At 39.4% G+C, this 15239-nt stretch overlaps 2 protein-coding genes across 3 annotated transcripts; one reads left to right on the plus strand and one right to left on the minus strand.

The window, feature by feature from the left end:
• Positions 1-838: 838 nt before the first annotated feature.
• Positions 839-5144, minus strand: gemin4 (gem (nuclear organelle) associated protein 4). Of its 2 annotated transcripts, XM_048162051.1 has the most exons (3): positions 5080-5144; positions 4885-5004; positions 839-4088 (listed from the first exon to the last, which is right to left on the minus strand). In XM_048162051.1, the coding sequence occupies exons 2-3, from the start codon at positions 4892-4894 to the stop codon at positions 934-936; spliced, it is 3165 nt and encodes a 1054-aa protein (XP_048018008.1). In that variant the 5' UTR covers positions 4895-5004; positions 5080-5144; the 3' UTR covers positions 839-933. The 2 variants fall into 2 exon arrangements, with proteins under 2 accessions (XP_048018008.1, XP_048018007.1); XM_048162050.1 differs by lacking the exon at positions 5080-5144 and having other exon boundaries at positions 4885-5073.
• Positions 5145-5247: 103 nt separating this feature from the next.
• On the plus strand, positions 5248-10059 carry dhrs13b.2 (dehydrogenase/reductase (SDR family) member 13b.2). Its single transcript, XM_048162053.1, has 8 exons — positions 5248-5545; positions 5905-6087; positions 6176-6448; positions 7620-7949; positions 8143-8472; positions 8639-8731; positions 9248-9267; positions 9541-10059. The coding sequence occupies exons 1-8, from the start codon at positions 5500-5502 to the stop codon at positions 9547-9549; spliced, it is 1284 nt and encodes a 427-aa protein (XP_048018010.1). The 5' UTR covers positions 5248-5499; the 3' UTR covers positions 9550-10059.
• Positions 10060-15239: the final 5180 nt, after the last annotated feature.

Consider the following 15239-nt stretch of genomic DNA (forward strand, 5'->3'; position numbering starts at 1 on the left):
GATGGACTGGGACTAAAAAACGGCCCTGGACTTTGACTAAGCCTGGCCCAAAGCAATCGGCGTCTGGAAACTCGACAACAACAACAATAACTCCTGGCATGAGTGTCACAAGACTTTAATTGTGGCTCATGATACTATACCATCCAAATTATAGCAATAGCACTGATGTTGACTAATAGTGGGGGAAAAAAACAGGTGATGACTGCGTGCGTGGCGGGTGGTGGGCCGGCCCACCGGCCGTCCTGGAGTACCGGCCGTTCTGTGATTCTCCAGATCACACAGATGGCCACCCCTGGATAGCACTGAAATAGGTGTCTTGAGAAATCACACCTGTCTCTGTGACAGATGTAGGCATTGTAAGCAGAAAAAAAAAACACTCCCTGCCTATTAATTTTTTATTTGTTGACAGCAGTCTTGCTGAAATAGAGTCTGTTGACGTGTCTTTGTAGGGCAGGGTTTTGTTTAGGCAAATGGCCAAAATAGTGTTGTTGTTTTTTTCAGGCAATTTCATTGGTTAACTCAATCATGCAAGAAATTAAAAAAATAATACTTCCAGTTTACAGTTCAGATATATCATGGATGCAGCATTTTTAATCTAGATTACTGCTGATCTCTGCATAGTAATGTAATTTTGGAAAGCTGCTTAATTTAGTAATAGTTAATTTATGTTACTTCAAAATACATTAACAGTAGTATATCTACAAATTAACCTACATTAATAAATGCTATTAAAATTTTTCATTATAGTTTATGATACCTAATGCAATAGCTATTGTGAACAAACTGGACCTTATTGTGTTAGCAAATATATAACTTAAAAGAAGTGTTGAACAACAAATGCTATGCACAATTTTTTATTCAACTTTCTTCTGTGACAAACCAAAAACAAATTTAAACTTGTGATAGAGCAGTGATATTGCATTGAATGTGATCTCATAACTGAGTTATCTTCTGGTGTAGAACAGCTTTCATATCTGCACTCTGCAGATTATCTGCGATTGTAGTGAAGAAGTGACGTGTGTTGAGTCCCTGCATGGCAGTGCAGCTGTCAGGATAAGCTGAGAGCACGGCCTCATAGTGGGTCAGAATCTCTAGTGCACACAGGTACAGCACCTCTGGCTGACCAGGTATCATCACCTGCACATGGAGCACGTGACAGAAGAGCTGAGTCAACACAAACAGAACTTCCTGACTGCAAGCTCCGGAGGTTTTGGGGGATGCCGTGGTGGACTGCAGAGGAATCTTCTCAGTGACTGAGCTGATAATTCCCCTCATTGCATTGGCGTAAAGCCGTCCTGTATGCACCCAGCCTTGAGGTGGCAGCCAATCAGAACAGCTGGAACTGCAAAGCAACTGGAAGACACGCAGAAGAAACACAGATAGGCGCATCTCGATGGCAAACGAGCGTAGGTCAAGTAACGGAAGGAAATCAACGTATTCTAAAGAGTATGGCACATAGAGTTTGCTTGACTGTAAAAGTTCTTGTAGCACTTTCAGAAGTCTTTCCCATTCCCCAGATGTGCACCACGGGAGTATCTGACAAGCAGCAACTAACAGGCCTTTACTGAACATGTTAACGTCATCTGGTTTGAGCAGGTTTAGGGAGAGAGATTCCCACATTGCCCCATGAACACAGTCTGACAGAGCGCAGCATTCTAACAATGCTACAAGTCCAGTACCTTGTCCATACTGAGGCAAGTCCAAGCCGGCCCACTCCTGCTCGGGAAGATCACAAACTGACAACAGAGAACTTGGAACTTCATACTTGAAATGTTTTCCCCACACATCCTTCAAGTAAAAACGCACAGTCCAATCCAGTTCCTCAACTTTGCTGTAGAGCCAAAAGAGAGCCCTGGACCAAACATCAGGTGCATGGGCCACTTCCTTCCCAACAATTTTTCCCAGTGTGTTCAGTACAGACAACAGCAGCTCTTTGGACTCCATGGAGATTGGTTTCTTACCCTCTACGGGCTGGTCCCAGCACCTATTGCACTCATTCAAGAGCTGAGCTAGACAATATAAAAGCGGGAATGGAGAGCAGCTCATTATCCAATGTGTTGAATCACTCATGGTCTCCTGGCTCAGTGCGCACTGAAGAAGTCGGAGACAAAACTCTAAGTTGCTTGAGCTGGGAGATGCTGGGAGAAGGTACGGCTGGACAAACGCACGCAAGGCTTCTTCCGGAGGAAGGAAACTCCGCTTTTCTCCCATGGATCCAGTTATGTTGCACTTCATCAGCTCAGTCAAGAATTGTAGAAACTGGTTCTCTTCTTGAAGTGAGGACAGCTTGGTCCATACTGTGTCCTGCAGGCATCTACACAGCAAGTTGTCATTTTGAACTCCTGGTGAGGACATGAGAGCTGAGAGCTGCAGGAGAATCTTGGCTATCAGAGTGTGAGCTCCAAGGTTAACAACAGCCATGTGGCAGCATCTCCGCAAAGTGGCTTCGGGGTTCTGGAAAGCCACTCGGGCCACAGCAGAGACTGCTGCATCAAGGCTGCTATTTGCACCAGTCTGAATGATGCTGTTGAAGGCCAGATTGAGCTCCTCAGAGAAGCCTACAGTTACCGAACTGGGAAGAAATCCATGAAGACCTTTTCTGGAGATGGACAGCAATTCTGAAACTGTAGCATTTTTGTCAGGTAAGGACAAGTGGGAAAATATGTCTACAATAATATCCTTGAGCTTTTTGCAGTGCTGAACATCAGCGTCACTTTGACATTTAGCTGTAAGGGTGGAGATCAACATCATCAAGAGATCTTTGGTTTGAAACACACATGCATTTCTCTCTAGGCACTGAATCCACTCCTCCTCACTGAAATCTTGACTTAGTTTGGAGACAAACAATCCAGGAAGGCCTTCAAACCCCTCAAGATGATGGTCTAAGATGGTCATAGAAATATTTGCTACTTCTGCTGCAGAACATTCAGGAACAGTGAATGATAAAGACGCCAGTAAACCTTTCAAAGTTACTCTCAAATTATTCAAAGTCTGTCCATTTCCAACCAGGTCTTTAGCAAGCGATGGTTGCTCCAAAGACGGCAGAACTCTACCCAGGCTATCTTTCAGACGGATCGTCATGGCACTTGGGTCATTGCTGGGCATCTTCAGAAGCCCCATAACCTCCCAGGAGCATATAATCTCAAGTGTGACCTGCATGGCCTGGATGAATGTCATTCCACATGGCTTGGTCTCAGCAGGAGTGACAGCGGCAGCGAGGTCTCTCCGAGCCTCACGTATGACCTCAATCAAGTCAAAACCATCCTTTACTTCATTTCTCTTTTTAAGGCTCACTATGCGAGAGATGTTTTGGAGTTGATTTTCTATGGAGACATCAGCAGCACTGATTAAAAGGTAGTTGGTATACAGTGTGTCCATGCAGTTTGACAGGGCAAAAATACACAACTCAGAGGAAGTCAAATGCTCTTTTATTTTCCTCAGCCCCTCAAATAGTATGTACACCATACATACAGATGTGGATTCTGGGTCAGGTTTGAATCTTTTTGATGCCAGTGGTGATGGCTCAGTCATGGAGCGTGAACACTGAGCCGTAAAGAGCTGATCTAAGGCATCAAGACATCCTCTCTTTCCCTTCAGTAGTTCCCACCACACCTCCAACAGTAGCTTCACGTCGGCATCTGTGCTGCTGCTTGTCACGTGATCAACCATCAGCTTGAGCTCTTTGCACTGTTCGGCTGGTTGAAAGCACAACAGCAGCTCCACATAGATGGAAGGAAAGCTCATCGACTTTACCAGCTCAAACAGCACAATGTGATTAATGTCAGGAAGGCTGTTCTGTACGGCAAACAGTGGGTCTTCCTTCCATCTGATATCGATGTCCTCTTTGTTCCTCACTTCTAGGATCTTGCTCCACACAATACAGAGAATCTTCTTTCTCCAGTAGAGCCTGTCTTTGGAGTCTTTGAGCGAATGTCCGCATATCTCTTTGACAGCTTTAACAATCGGACATCCAATCTGATCCCAGTCCTCTTTCCTCAGAGATGACAGTGGCTCAGGTTGGCATATCTGATTGGCCAATAAGAATCCTCCCTGTAGCACAGCTGTCTTCTCACAGCTCAGCCATGACTCTGAAACAGAAGAGGTGTATCAGGTATTGCTTCTTTCAGACATGATAAATGATCTGATCTGAATTGTCTTATATTGTTTATTTGAAATGTGTAGGTCTCCAATAATTAATTTGCATTTTTTAAAATATATTTTCATCTAATTTATGTTATAATTATTTTTGTCTCTTGCATTAAGTGAATATCATACAAGGTGCTGATATGATGCATGAATAAAATGCTTTCAGAATTCTTCTGTCATTTTGTTTGTGTGAATACAGATCAAATGGAATTCTGATTATTTGGTTGTTTAAATCTAAGTCCAAGTTACATCATGTCATCGCGTACTAGTGTAGGATGAAATTCATGCTAATTTATAGAATAGAAGAATATAAACTTGACAGTTAAGCGGAGTTAACGACATGCATGACCAAGTTCCAAGTAAAGTTGGCTTTATATTCGCACATTCGGCCTTCTGATAAATACAGACTTTCCAATAAATGTGCAATAAATTAATGTTTGCGAATTTTAAGCAACGACATGATATTGACAACCAACGATTGTCAACTTACAACATTTTTCACAGTCGATCAAAATAGGCAAGTATTGTTTTAATGGCATATTTACTTGTGAATGTCCAATGTAGTGTGATTAACAAGGCTATTGAATACGGATCCGAATGTGCGAATATAAAACCAACTTTACCCAAGTCATGCATGAATTAAATGATGGCGTTTCACGTAACCATTTCAACATAAAACTAAAGACAGGAAACATAAAGAAGACGCGCATTATAATATATATAATATATATTTATTACCTTGATCCATAACTGCTATGCTTTCAAAGAAACGTCATCAAATTTAGTATCTCATATCCATTAAATTCCCGCGCTGAGAAAATGATCTCGGCTGTGGCGGCAGTTTTTAGATGTTTATCTCTGTAAATTTCAGATAAACATTAGTTTTGAATAGTACTGCTCAACACGTTAGTAGTTTTCAAATGAAGAGCATACTTCCGCTTCCGCGTCGACGTCGACGGATGGAGAGAGAAAGAGAGGAGCACCAGCTCATGTTCGTCTTGCTGTGTTTCTCTAGCGCTCTCTCGCGGAGGTCATGTTTAATTCGAATCTTTTGAATCAGTTCACTAAAAAGATTCGTTTAGAGACACTTTCTGCAGGTTGTCATTCACGACCGACATGAAATTTTGTTATGCTATATTGAAATGTGTCATTCTTACACAACTTTGTCAAAGTTCATTGAGTTGGCTAAAAACCAGAATACAAGTCAGTGCGTGGGAGTGAACGTGAAACGATTCGTTCAAGACTGAACGAAACACAACCAGTCGTGGTGTGGAGAGAAACGAAAGAGAAAGTACATCTTTGCTTGGCGGTTTTGGGAAACTGGAATGATTGTCGAGGACGAGATTAGACATTATGTGTAGGACTTTTGGGGGTCTTTTCCTAGCACTTTTATGCTTAGGTATTTATAAATGTATTTATAAATATAATAATGGTTATAATGCTGTAGAGTCGTCGACGTATTTTGCTTTGTTTCATTTGCTCCTGCAATGTAATATTATACCATAAGTTGGATTATAAATATAAAACGATCGAATTAAACACAAGTATTATGTAACTATATTCATAAAATTTGGAGAAATAACTATTAGAGGAGTTTAAAGTCACTTTAATTTAGCAGGGTTCTTTATATTGGGAGCTGTGTTTTACTAGTTACTATTTTCAGTTTTGTTTAGCTCCACGTTTTATTTACAGTTAATTGAGAACTGGGTTTATCCTGTTATTATTCTCTGTATTTACTGATTTGTTTGTTTTAATCAGGTGTAAATGGATCAAAGTCTGTTCATGATTTGCAGTGGCTTCCTTGTGAGTTTGTGGATGAGAAAGTTCATATAAATGAAGAGGGCCACACAGAAACAAAGTATATTCACAGAGAGGCTGTGATTCAATTTGGTAATGTCGGTGACAGCCCATTACATCCTACTATTACCTTCCTCATCACAGGTAAATGAAAGTCATCAGAAGTTGTAACCTTATTATTTCCTTTGCTCTTTAAATAATATACTGTGTTCACTTGTTGTGTCTTATGAAGGCTCTAAAGTGGATATGAGGCGTTATTTGGAGGGAGACGAGGATGCACTACAATGTGAGATTCGTAGATACAGCACTGAAAAGATTGTAATACGCTGGCCTATTACTGGAGCTCAAGATTATGACAACTGGTTCACCTGTACAATTCGCCATACAAAAGGCTTGTTCGTAATCACCACCTTTCTCAGACACACACCTGCAGCTCCTGCACAAGGACAGGTGGACTATCTACAATGGATAAAAGTTAATGATAGGGATCTCCTGACAACATCAGGTAACACACAAGGAGGCAAGAGAGGCAGTGCCTCATAAAATATTTGATGAGAAAATAATCCACAATACAAAAATTAACCAATGCAAATATTCAACTTGATATCAATGCTTTATGTTATGTCACAAAATTGAAATGACTTGGAAAACAAGGTACTCTGTGTCTGTGACCGTCATGATACAGAGCTTTGATGACTTATGATCTGAACACAAGTTAAAAAGAACAGCTGAACACCAGATAACAAATAAAATATACATGAAAAAAAAAAAAAAAAAATGTTACTGCATTTTTATAGTTATTTTTTAGAATAAGCTAAAAATGCTTAAAGGGTTAGTTCACCCAAAAATGAAAATAATGTCATTTATTACTTACCCTCATGCCATTCCACACCCGTAAGACCATTGTTAATCTTCGGAACACAAATTAAGATATTTTTGTTGAAATCTGATGGCTCCGTGAGGCCTCCATAGGGAGCAATGACACTTCCTCTCTCAAGATCCATAAAGGTACTAAAAACATATTTAAATCAGTTCATGTGAGTACAGTGGTTCAATATTAATATTATAAAGTGACAAGAATATTTTTGGAGTGCCAAAAAAAACCAAAATAATGACTTATTTAGTGATGGCCGATTTCAAAACACTGCTTCATGAAGCATCAGAGCACAAATGAATCAGTGTATCCAAACCGCTGATTCGACACAAAAGATTCATAATGCTCCGAATCTTCCTGAAGCGTTGTTTTGAAATCGGCCATCACTAAATAAGTCGTTATTTTGTTTTTTTGGCACACCAAAAATATTCTCGTCACTTTATAATATTAATATTGAACCACTGTACTCACATGAACTGATTTAAATATGTTTTTAGTACCTTTATGGATCTTGAGAGAGGAAGTGTCATTGCTCCATATGGAATTTCAACAAAAATATCTTAATTTGTGTTTCGAAGATTAATGAAGGTATTACTGGTGTAGAACGACATGAGGGTAAGTAATAAATGACAGAATTTTCATTTTTGGGTGAACTAACCCTTTAAGTTGAACTGGAACATGAATTTACATTCATTATTTTCTTTCTTTTTTTTTTAAATCATAAAAAATGGTGAGGACTTTGCCTCCTCATTTCTTCTACTACTTTTTCATCTTCATTCTCTCTTCCATATGCGTTTTCCAGCTGCCATGGTTGTTCTGACCCGGACTCCCTCCGTGGAGGTGGGATTCTTGAAGGAGCCAAACCTGCACTGTCAGTTTTCAGTGGATCATAAACTGCCTGATGTAACAGTGGAGTGGAGACTGCAGAGACATGGAGAGCGCAGCAAACTCTTTAGCTATTCCAGCCGCACAGGGAAGAGTGAAGGCCGTGGAGTGGCTGTTAAGGCCATTGCCGCTGGAAACGCCTCCTTCAAACTTCAACCCACTAAAAAACTCAGCGAGGGCACATATATCTGCTCTGTGATGGTTCCTCCTCTCATCGGCAGCCATGATATTCCCCTTACCTTAAGTGGTGAGATTAAATTTAATTCAGTTCACAATTATTTGTATAGCACTTTTTACAATATATTTTGTTTCAAAGCAGCTTTACAGAAAATGTGTTTTGTTTCAATTATCATGTTCGCGTTTCAGTGTTTCAAATATTTATGTGTTTTTGGAATATACTATCATTTCAATGTTTTATTTTTCTCTTTCAAACTCCTTAGAACAACCCCGTGTGTCTCTGAATGTGGGCTCCACCTTGTCTATAACGCTTGGTACGGACCAGAAGCTAATATGCGATGCAGAGGGGTACTATCCTCTGGACGTAAACATTGAGTGGTACCGTGAACCGTTCGGGGGCAGCCCTACACCTTTGTTCCTGAAGAATGTTCTGTATTCAAGTCATCGCCTTCATCAAGATGGCACATACTCGCTCTCAGCCTTCTTCCTTCTGCAGCCTAGCATGGAGGACTCTGGATATAAGTATACGTGCAGAGTTTCTCATAAGTCCTTGCTCACTCCCATCCGCAAGAGCTTTAACCTCATAGTCACAGGTGAATCAGATGCAACACAAACGCAGAATTATTCACACAAATGGAAAGTCCCTAATATCCTTTAAATTAAATATTACAAATATCCACTAGGTGGCAGACATAATGTACAATTATGACTGAATTCCAGACCTCTTCAATATACTATTTTTTTTTTTTTTGATCACAGAACCTGACTCTACCATGTGGTATATCACAGTCATCGGATTAATAATTTCCATGGTAGTAATTCTTTGTTATGTGCTGCCACAGTTTCTTGCAGGTAAGTCATTTGTTGTTCATAAATCCCTTTGAATTTTATTGTGCATCCCTCATTTTAATTGTTAGTTGTTTTCACACCCTAAAATGTAATAGCAAACACTAGGCAACTTATTACATTATTATTACATTACTATTTGATCAATATGGTCACATTAGGAGGTAACATCTAAACATCAAAATCTTAACTTAAAAATAAAGAAAAATAAATGAGTAAATAGTTTGTTGAGGCACTAATATGCACCGTATCTATAATAAATAAATGAATAAAATATTATTGATAAAATGTGTTATTTTTCTATTAAGAAAAAAAAAAACCTAATGCAGTTAAAACACAGTTTTGATCTCAACATCCTGCATCTCCCAATCCCAATTATTTGTCATCAATAGACAGTGACAGTGTGGCTGATAAGTAAAGAATTAATGTTGATCAAAAGTTAAATGTTATCTTTTTCACCTTTCAGTTTTTTTAATTGACTTGTTCCAAGTCTAATGTTCTTAAAACTTTCTCTTGTTTTAGGACGGAAAGCAGCAAAAAAGGTAAGGGATAGCTTTAAAGAACTGTAACAATAACATCTTTTTGTGCAAATTAACATAGACTCCATCTGTATATGCCTGAGTATGAGTGAGATGAATGGGCTCTCTGTACTGTTTATGTTTGTGTATGTGTGTGTGCTGTGTGTTTTACACATCTTTGTGTACATGTATGTGTAATTATTGGCATATGTGGAAGTGTGACGTAAGTGTGTACGTCTATTTGCCATATGTCCAGTCTCACACGCTGTATGTTTACCTTGTGTCTCTTATGTGCAGAGGTTTTGAGAGCTCATGCCTGAGGTTTTAATGTACGGCGTCATGGAAACAGACAACACATCCCTCCCTCCCTCCCCACGTCTGTCTCTCTCTCCCCTCATCCCCGCCATCTCCTACTGCTGCCTTCGCCAAGATCAGGTGCTCTTCATGGGAAAATGAGGAGTGCGTTGTGAGATGTAATTTCAGATATCATGGTTTATGTTCTTGTTTACAATGGCTGATAAGGCACTGTTGCTCTCCAAAAACTGAAGAAGAATTTTCTCATTGCTTCCTGGGTTGAATCATTTTAACGCATCTGTCATAACGCATGACATTTTGGCAAAGAATTCATGAATACAAAGTGCACTGTTGATTTTGATCATTTTAAGTTATAAATAAGTGGGGGAAAATTTAAAAAAAGGTGCATTGCAGTTGCAAAAACAAATCAAATTTGAAATAAAATATGCCTCTGATGCTTGAAAGAATGTACTTGTGTGTAAAAATTCCAATATAAATAAAATCTGTGAGTTGAATTTTAAATGTTCTTATTGCGTCAAACTGGAATATTTCCATCTTCAGGGAACTTTGTGTCATGTTTGCAATGTTGTTTTCCGCTTGCGGTGAAAGCCAACACCAGTGGCGCTCTGAGGCCTGTGGGATTTTGAAGTATTCTTGGCTAAATACTCATCTCTGGACCACACGAAGCCCCCCTGTGAGGCATCTCCCTGACTCCCGGTTATCTAAACTATAAACACTTCACTCAGGAATGGCAGCTGTTCCCAAATGGCACTTGGTACATTCCCCTTCTCACAGTACCCTCCTCATCTCTTTCACTCTCTCTCATCCCAGCTACAATGTCTTCAAATGCACAATGGAGCCATTATAAGGAACCTTATATGTAAATTCAGAATCCTTAGACTCATTAGTAGTCTTATTGTGCATGCGATGACGGAGAAAAACCAGCTTTTGTTTTATCGCATTGTTTATCCTGTGGTGATGCTCGTTGGGCTCATTGGAAACTAGCGTGCCTGGTGGGTCAGCAGCCAGAGGAAGGTCAGCGCTCAGCAAAGCTTTGCAGTTCTACGGAAACAGCTGTCCTGGGACCGTATGAGGCTTATGCCTTGAGAAATCAAGAGTCTCTATTACACCAACTGCATAAACGATGGGCCGCCTGCCCTTGGCTCGTGATCCGTTATTAGCCCTGTCAGTTTCCATTCGACCTGTTGGCATTTCAAACAACATGCGGCAGTGGCTTGTTTTATTTCGGCTAATGGGTTGTGGAAGTTAGAAACATTTTTCTAGCACAAATTAATGAGCCAAACTGAGCTAAAGAACGATCGGTTCCCTCTCTGAACCTCCGTGTGCTGCAATTGGCGACCATGTGGCCCTGGTTTCACCACAGATGGGATTTAAAAACAAACAAGCCTGGTCACTCTGGGAGTTGGGGAGGCTATGTAGTGTAATCCTAAAGAGAATTGAGGGAATGGCTTGTTTTGTTTCCAAAGCCCAGAAATGCAGAGCCATGTGACTGCTCATGGTGGTCAGTGCTCTGGGGAAATCAATACTGGCTGAATTGATTAATGATAGATGATGGATAAATATTTCTCTAATGGACTTTCGGGCACAATGACAGGATTTTCAATTAAGCTGCTTTTAAAGAGACAGTTCACTCCAAAAATGGAAATCTGTCATCATTTACTCACCCTCATGCACTGTTATTTTAGTATTTTTTATATACTATAACAATATCTATTATAATATTTTAAATTAGCTTTCATTTTTATATTTTCAGTTTTCATTTTAGTTTCAGTTTCATTTTGTTGCGCTTTTTTCATTTGTATTTAATTATTATTATTATTATTCAGTTTTATTTTTTGTAATTTGTTTTTTTTTATAAGGGGACCTATTATGCCCCTTTTCACAAGATGTAATATAAGTCTCTGGTGTCCCCAGAATGTGTCTGTGAAGTTTCATCTCAAAATACCCCACAGATCATTTATTACAGCTTGTCAAAATTGCCCCTATTTTGGTGTGAGCAAAAACATGCCGTTTTTGTGTGTCCCTTTAAATGCAAATGAGCTTCTGCTCCCGGCTGCTTTCCAAAAGAGGGCGGAGCTTTAACAGCTCGCACTTCGGTTGCTCAACAGCAACAAAACTGGAGAATCTCACACAGCCAAAATGACGATAGTCAATAACGGTCATTGTACAAACCGGAGTCGGACACTGATGGAGAGACTCAGGAAGAAGTTACAACTTATAGAATGCATCTGGACATTTCTGAACGGATAAATGTAGTTGCTGTGGAGTTGATTCAACTCATCGCCTAGCATGTGCCGTCATGTTAATCTTTTTGTGCAAAAAAGAGCACTGAATTGACCCTCGTTTGTGAAGCAGTCCGGCGTAAAATGACGGCAGGGTAACGACGCTCTACTGCAACAACTCTTCCTCTTCTCTAAAGCAGCCCAACATGGCCTCACTCCCTTTGTTGCTTGTTCTCAGGGTCAGGGTTTATGTAAATTTTGGGATTCGTGATGTCACTAACCTGGAAAGAAGCTCCTTGTTAGAGATGTTTTTATGCTCAAACAGCAACATTGCACACTAACTACAGTTAAAAAAGTGAAATCATAATCAAGAACCCCTTTAATACATCAACTTAATTTTATTTCAGTTAGTTGCCAAGGCAATATTTCTAATTTTCAAATGTAAGTGTTTCAGCCAATATTTATATTTATAATATTTATATTTTATTTCAGCTTTATTTCTTCATACTGGTTTGGAACGACTTAAGGGTGAGTAAATGATGAGAAATGTCTTTTTTTCTTTAGTGAGCTACTTCTTTAAGGACATATTTTATTACCTCTATAGTCTGCTGTATCAGACATCAGGGAGGATGATGCTTTATTTCTCCTTTTTCCAGTCACCGGGAGTTGAAGTTGTGGTTAAGTGTTTGTATGCAGAGCAAATTTGTTCTCCTGACTGTACCAGATGGTCTACTACTTTACAGAGTATCTGCTCAGCATTTGTCTCAGCAGACTTCATTTGTATCACATAAACTTGCTAGACATTTTTCTCCCATAAAATTCCAGCTTTCCAGTAAATGTTTCAGCAGATACTTTTTGCTTTTTTCCCCTAATTCTTCACCTTATCATCAGGATTATTTGACTGTTTGTCTTTTTATCCTGTCTTATTTTCTTCTCCATATGTCCTAGTCCCCCTTCCTGTCCTGTGTCTCTGTGTGTGTCTGTTTATTTTTCCTGTGATGTCTTGGCCCTTTGGCCTGTGTGGCCTGTGTTTGAAGTCTGGTGGCATGAAGATCCAAAAGAGAGCCTTTCCCTTGGATTCTTTGGTTCTCTGGTGAGGGCACTGGCTTTACGCTACATCAGACTCCTCACATTTAATCGGTGGAATAGAATGGCATGGAAAGACTTCTGTGCTTGCAACCCGCATCAATCTGTCTGAGGTTTCTGGCTTTTAAATTTGAACCTCTCTCGCTCGTCTCTCCCGTTGCTGTCTTTCCACCCTCCTTACATCTCTACGCTCGGGCTTCTCCCTTTGGCTAGCAATGCCAAGGCTAGCTGACATTACGACTTGTATTATTTTTAGAGTGTGAGATAGTTGGTTGAGACACTGTGTCTTCTTCTCACAGCACCTAATGATATCTATGAAGAACACCGATACGTGTGTAGTAAAGATCAGACTGAAGATGTGCTAGACATCAGCGTCATGGTTATTTCAGTTTTTGGATATCCAGCTCTAAATAGAGGTTTTAACCAAATCCATGCCTGGCCACATCTGATTTAAGATTCTTCACAGAGTGCTTCATCTTTACAGATGTTGGGCCTGGCGAGCTGGTCTAGCAATAAAATACTTGGTCTAAGTACTACCAAGATATAAACAAGTTTATGGCTGTGTAATTTAGCGTGTTCGCAGCATAAACATTTTAGCATCTGGAATATAATTTATACCATTATAATAACTGTGAGACAAATTGAGACATGAGGTCATAGAAAAATTAGAGTTAGTCATATGGCACATTTTCCAAAAATGTATAAACTAAATATATAAACTAAAAGATATAATAAATAATGGAGAGCATTAGCAGTTACTAGTTAAAGGAACACTCCACTTTTTTTGAAAATAGGCTCATTTTCCAACTCCCCTAGAGTTAAACAGTTGAGTTTTACCGTTTTTGAATCCATTCAGCCGATCTCGGGGTCTGGCGGTACCACTTTTAGCATAGCTTAGCATATTTCATTGAATCTGATTAGACCGTTAGCATCTCGCTCAAAAATGACCAAAGAGTTTTGATATTTTTCCTATTTAAAACTTGACTCTTCTGTAGTTACGTCGTGTACTAAGACCGACAGAAAATGAAAAATTACGATTTTCTAGGCCGATATGGCTAGGAACTATACTCTCATTCTGGGGTAATAATCAAGGAACTTTGCTGCCATACAATGGGTGCAGCAGGCGCAACTGTGACCCCCTCCTTGCACTATGGTACGGCAGCAAAATTCCTTGATTATTACGCCAGAATGAGAGTATAGTTCCAAGCCATATCGGCCTGGAAAATCGCAACTTTTCATTTTCTGTCGGTCTTAGTATACAACGTAACTACAGAAGAGTCAAGTTTTAAATAGGAAAAACATTGAAACTCTTTGGTCATTTTTGAGCGAGATGCTAACGGTCTAATCAGATACAATAAACTATGCTAAGCTATGCTAAAAGTGGTACCGCCAGACCCGGAGATCAGCTGAATGGATTCGAAAACGGTAAAACTCAACTGTTTAAAGCTGCTATAGGTAACTTTTGTAAAAAAAATATTTTTTACATATTTGTTAAACCTGACATTATGTCCTGACAGTAGAATATGAGACAGATAATCTGTGAAAAAATCAAGCTCCTCTGGCTCCTCCCAGTGGTCCTATTGCCATTTGCAGAAATACACCGCTCCCGGTAAGAAACAACCAATCAGAGCCAGGAGGAGTGTCTTAGCAGTGTCAATCAATCAAGATCGCGTGCGCGCTGATCACACCCCTCTCATGCACAGTGTACAGGTGTTCAAATTCAAGATTACCGGTGTGCCGCAGCTTTGCTTATGGCAGACAAACAATCCAAACTGCCAATTCCTCGAGTGGCTCCTGCTCATAAAATAAAGACGGGTAAACGGTGTGTGATCAGCGCGCACGCGATCTTGATTGATTGACACTGCTAAGACACTCCTCCTGGCTCTGATTGGTTGTTTCTTACCGGGAGCGGTGTATTTCTGCAAATGGCAATAGGACCACTGGGAGGAGCCAGAGGAGCTTGATTTTTTCACAGATTATCTGTCTCATATTCTACTGTCAGGACATAATGACAGGTTTAACAAATATGTAAAAAATATTTTTTTTACAAAAGTTACCTACAGCAGCTTTAACTCTAGGGGAGTTGGAAAATGAGCCTATTTTCAAAAAAAAGTGGAGTGTTCCTTTAATATAGAATAGACATTTTCTGAAAAAGTAAAAAAAAAAAAAAATAAAGAAAATAAAGTTTTTTTTATTCAGTTATTTTTTCAGTCATTTTTTATTACCATTATTTTATCCTTTTAAATCTTACATTTATGTTTTTTTCCCTCTTTTTTGATTCTCTCCACCACATTTCATTTACATTTATAAATTCAAAGGGAGGGTGAATATATATACAATATGACATTTACTATCGTATGCACTTAAAGGATT

The sequence above is a fragment of the Megalobrama amblycephala genome, linkage group LG16, assembly GCF_018812025.1.
Source record: "Megalobrama amblycephala isolate DHTTF-2021 linkage group LG16, ASM1881202v1, whole genome shotgun sequence".
NCBI lineage: Eukaryota > Metazoa > Chordata > Actinopteri > Cypriniformes > Xenocyprididae > Megalobrama > Megalobrama amblycephala.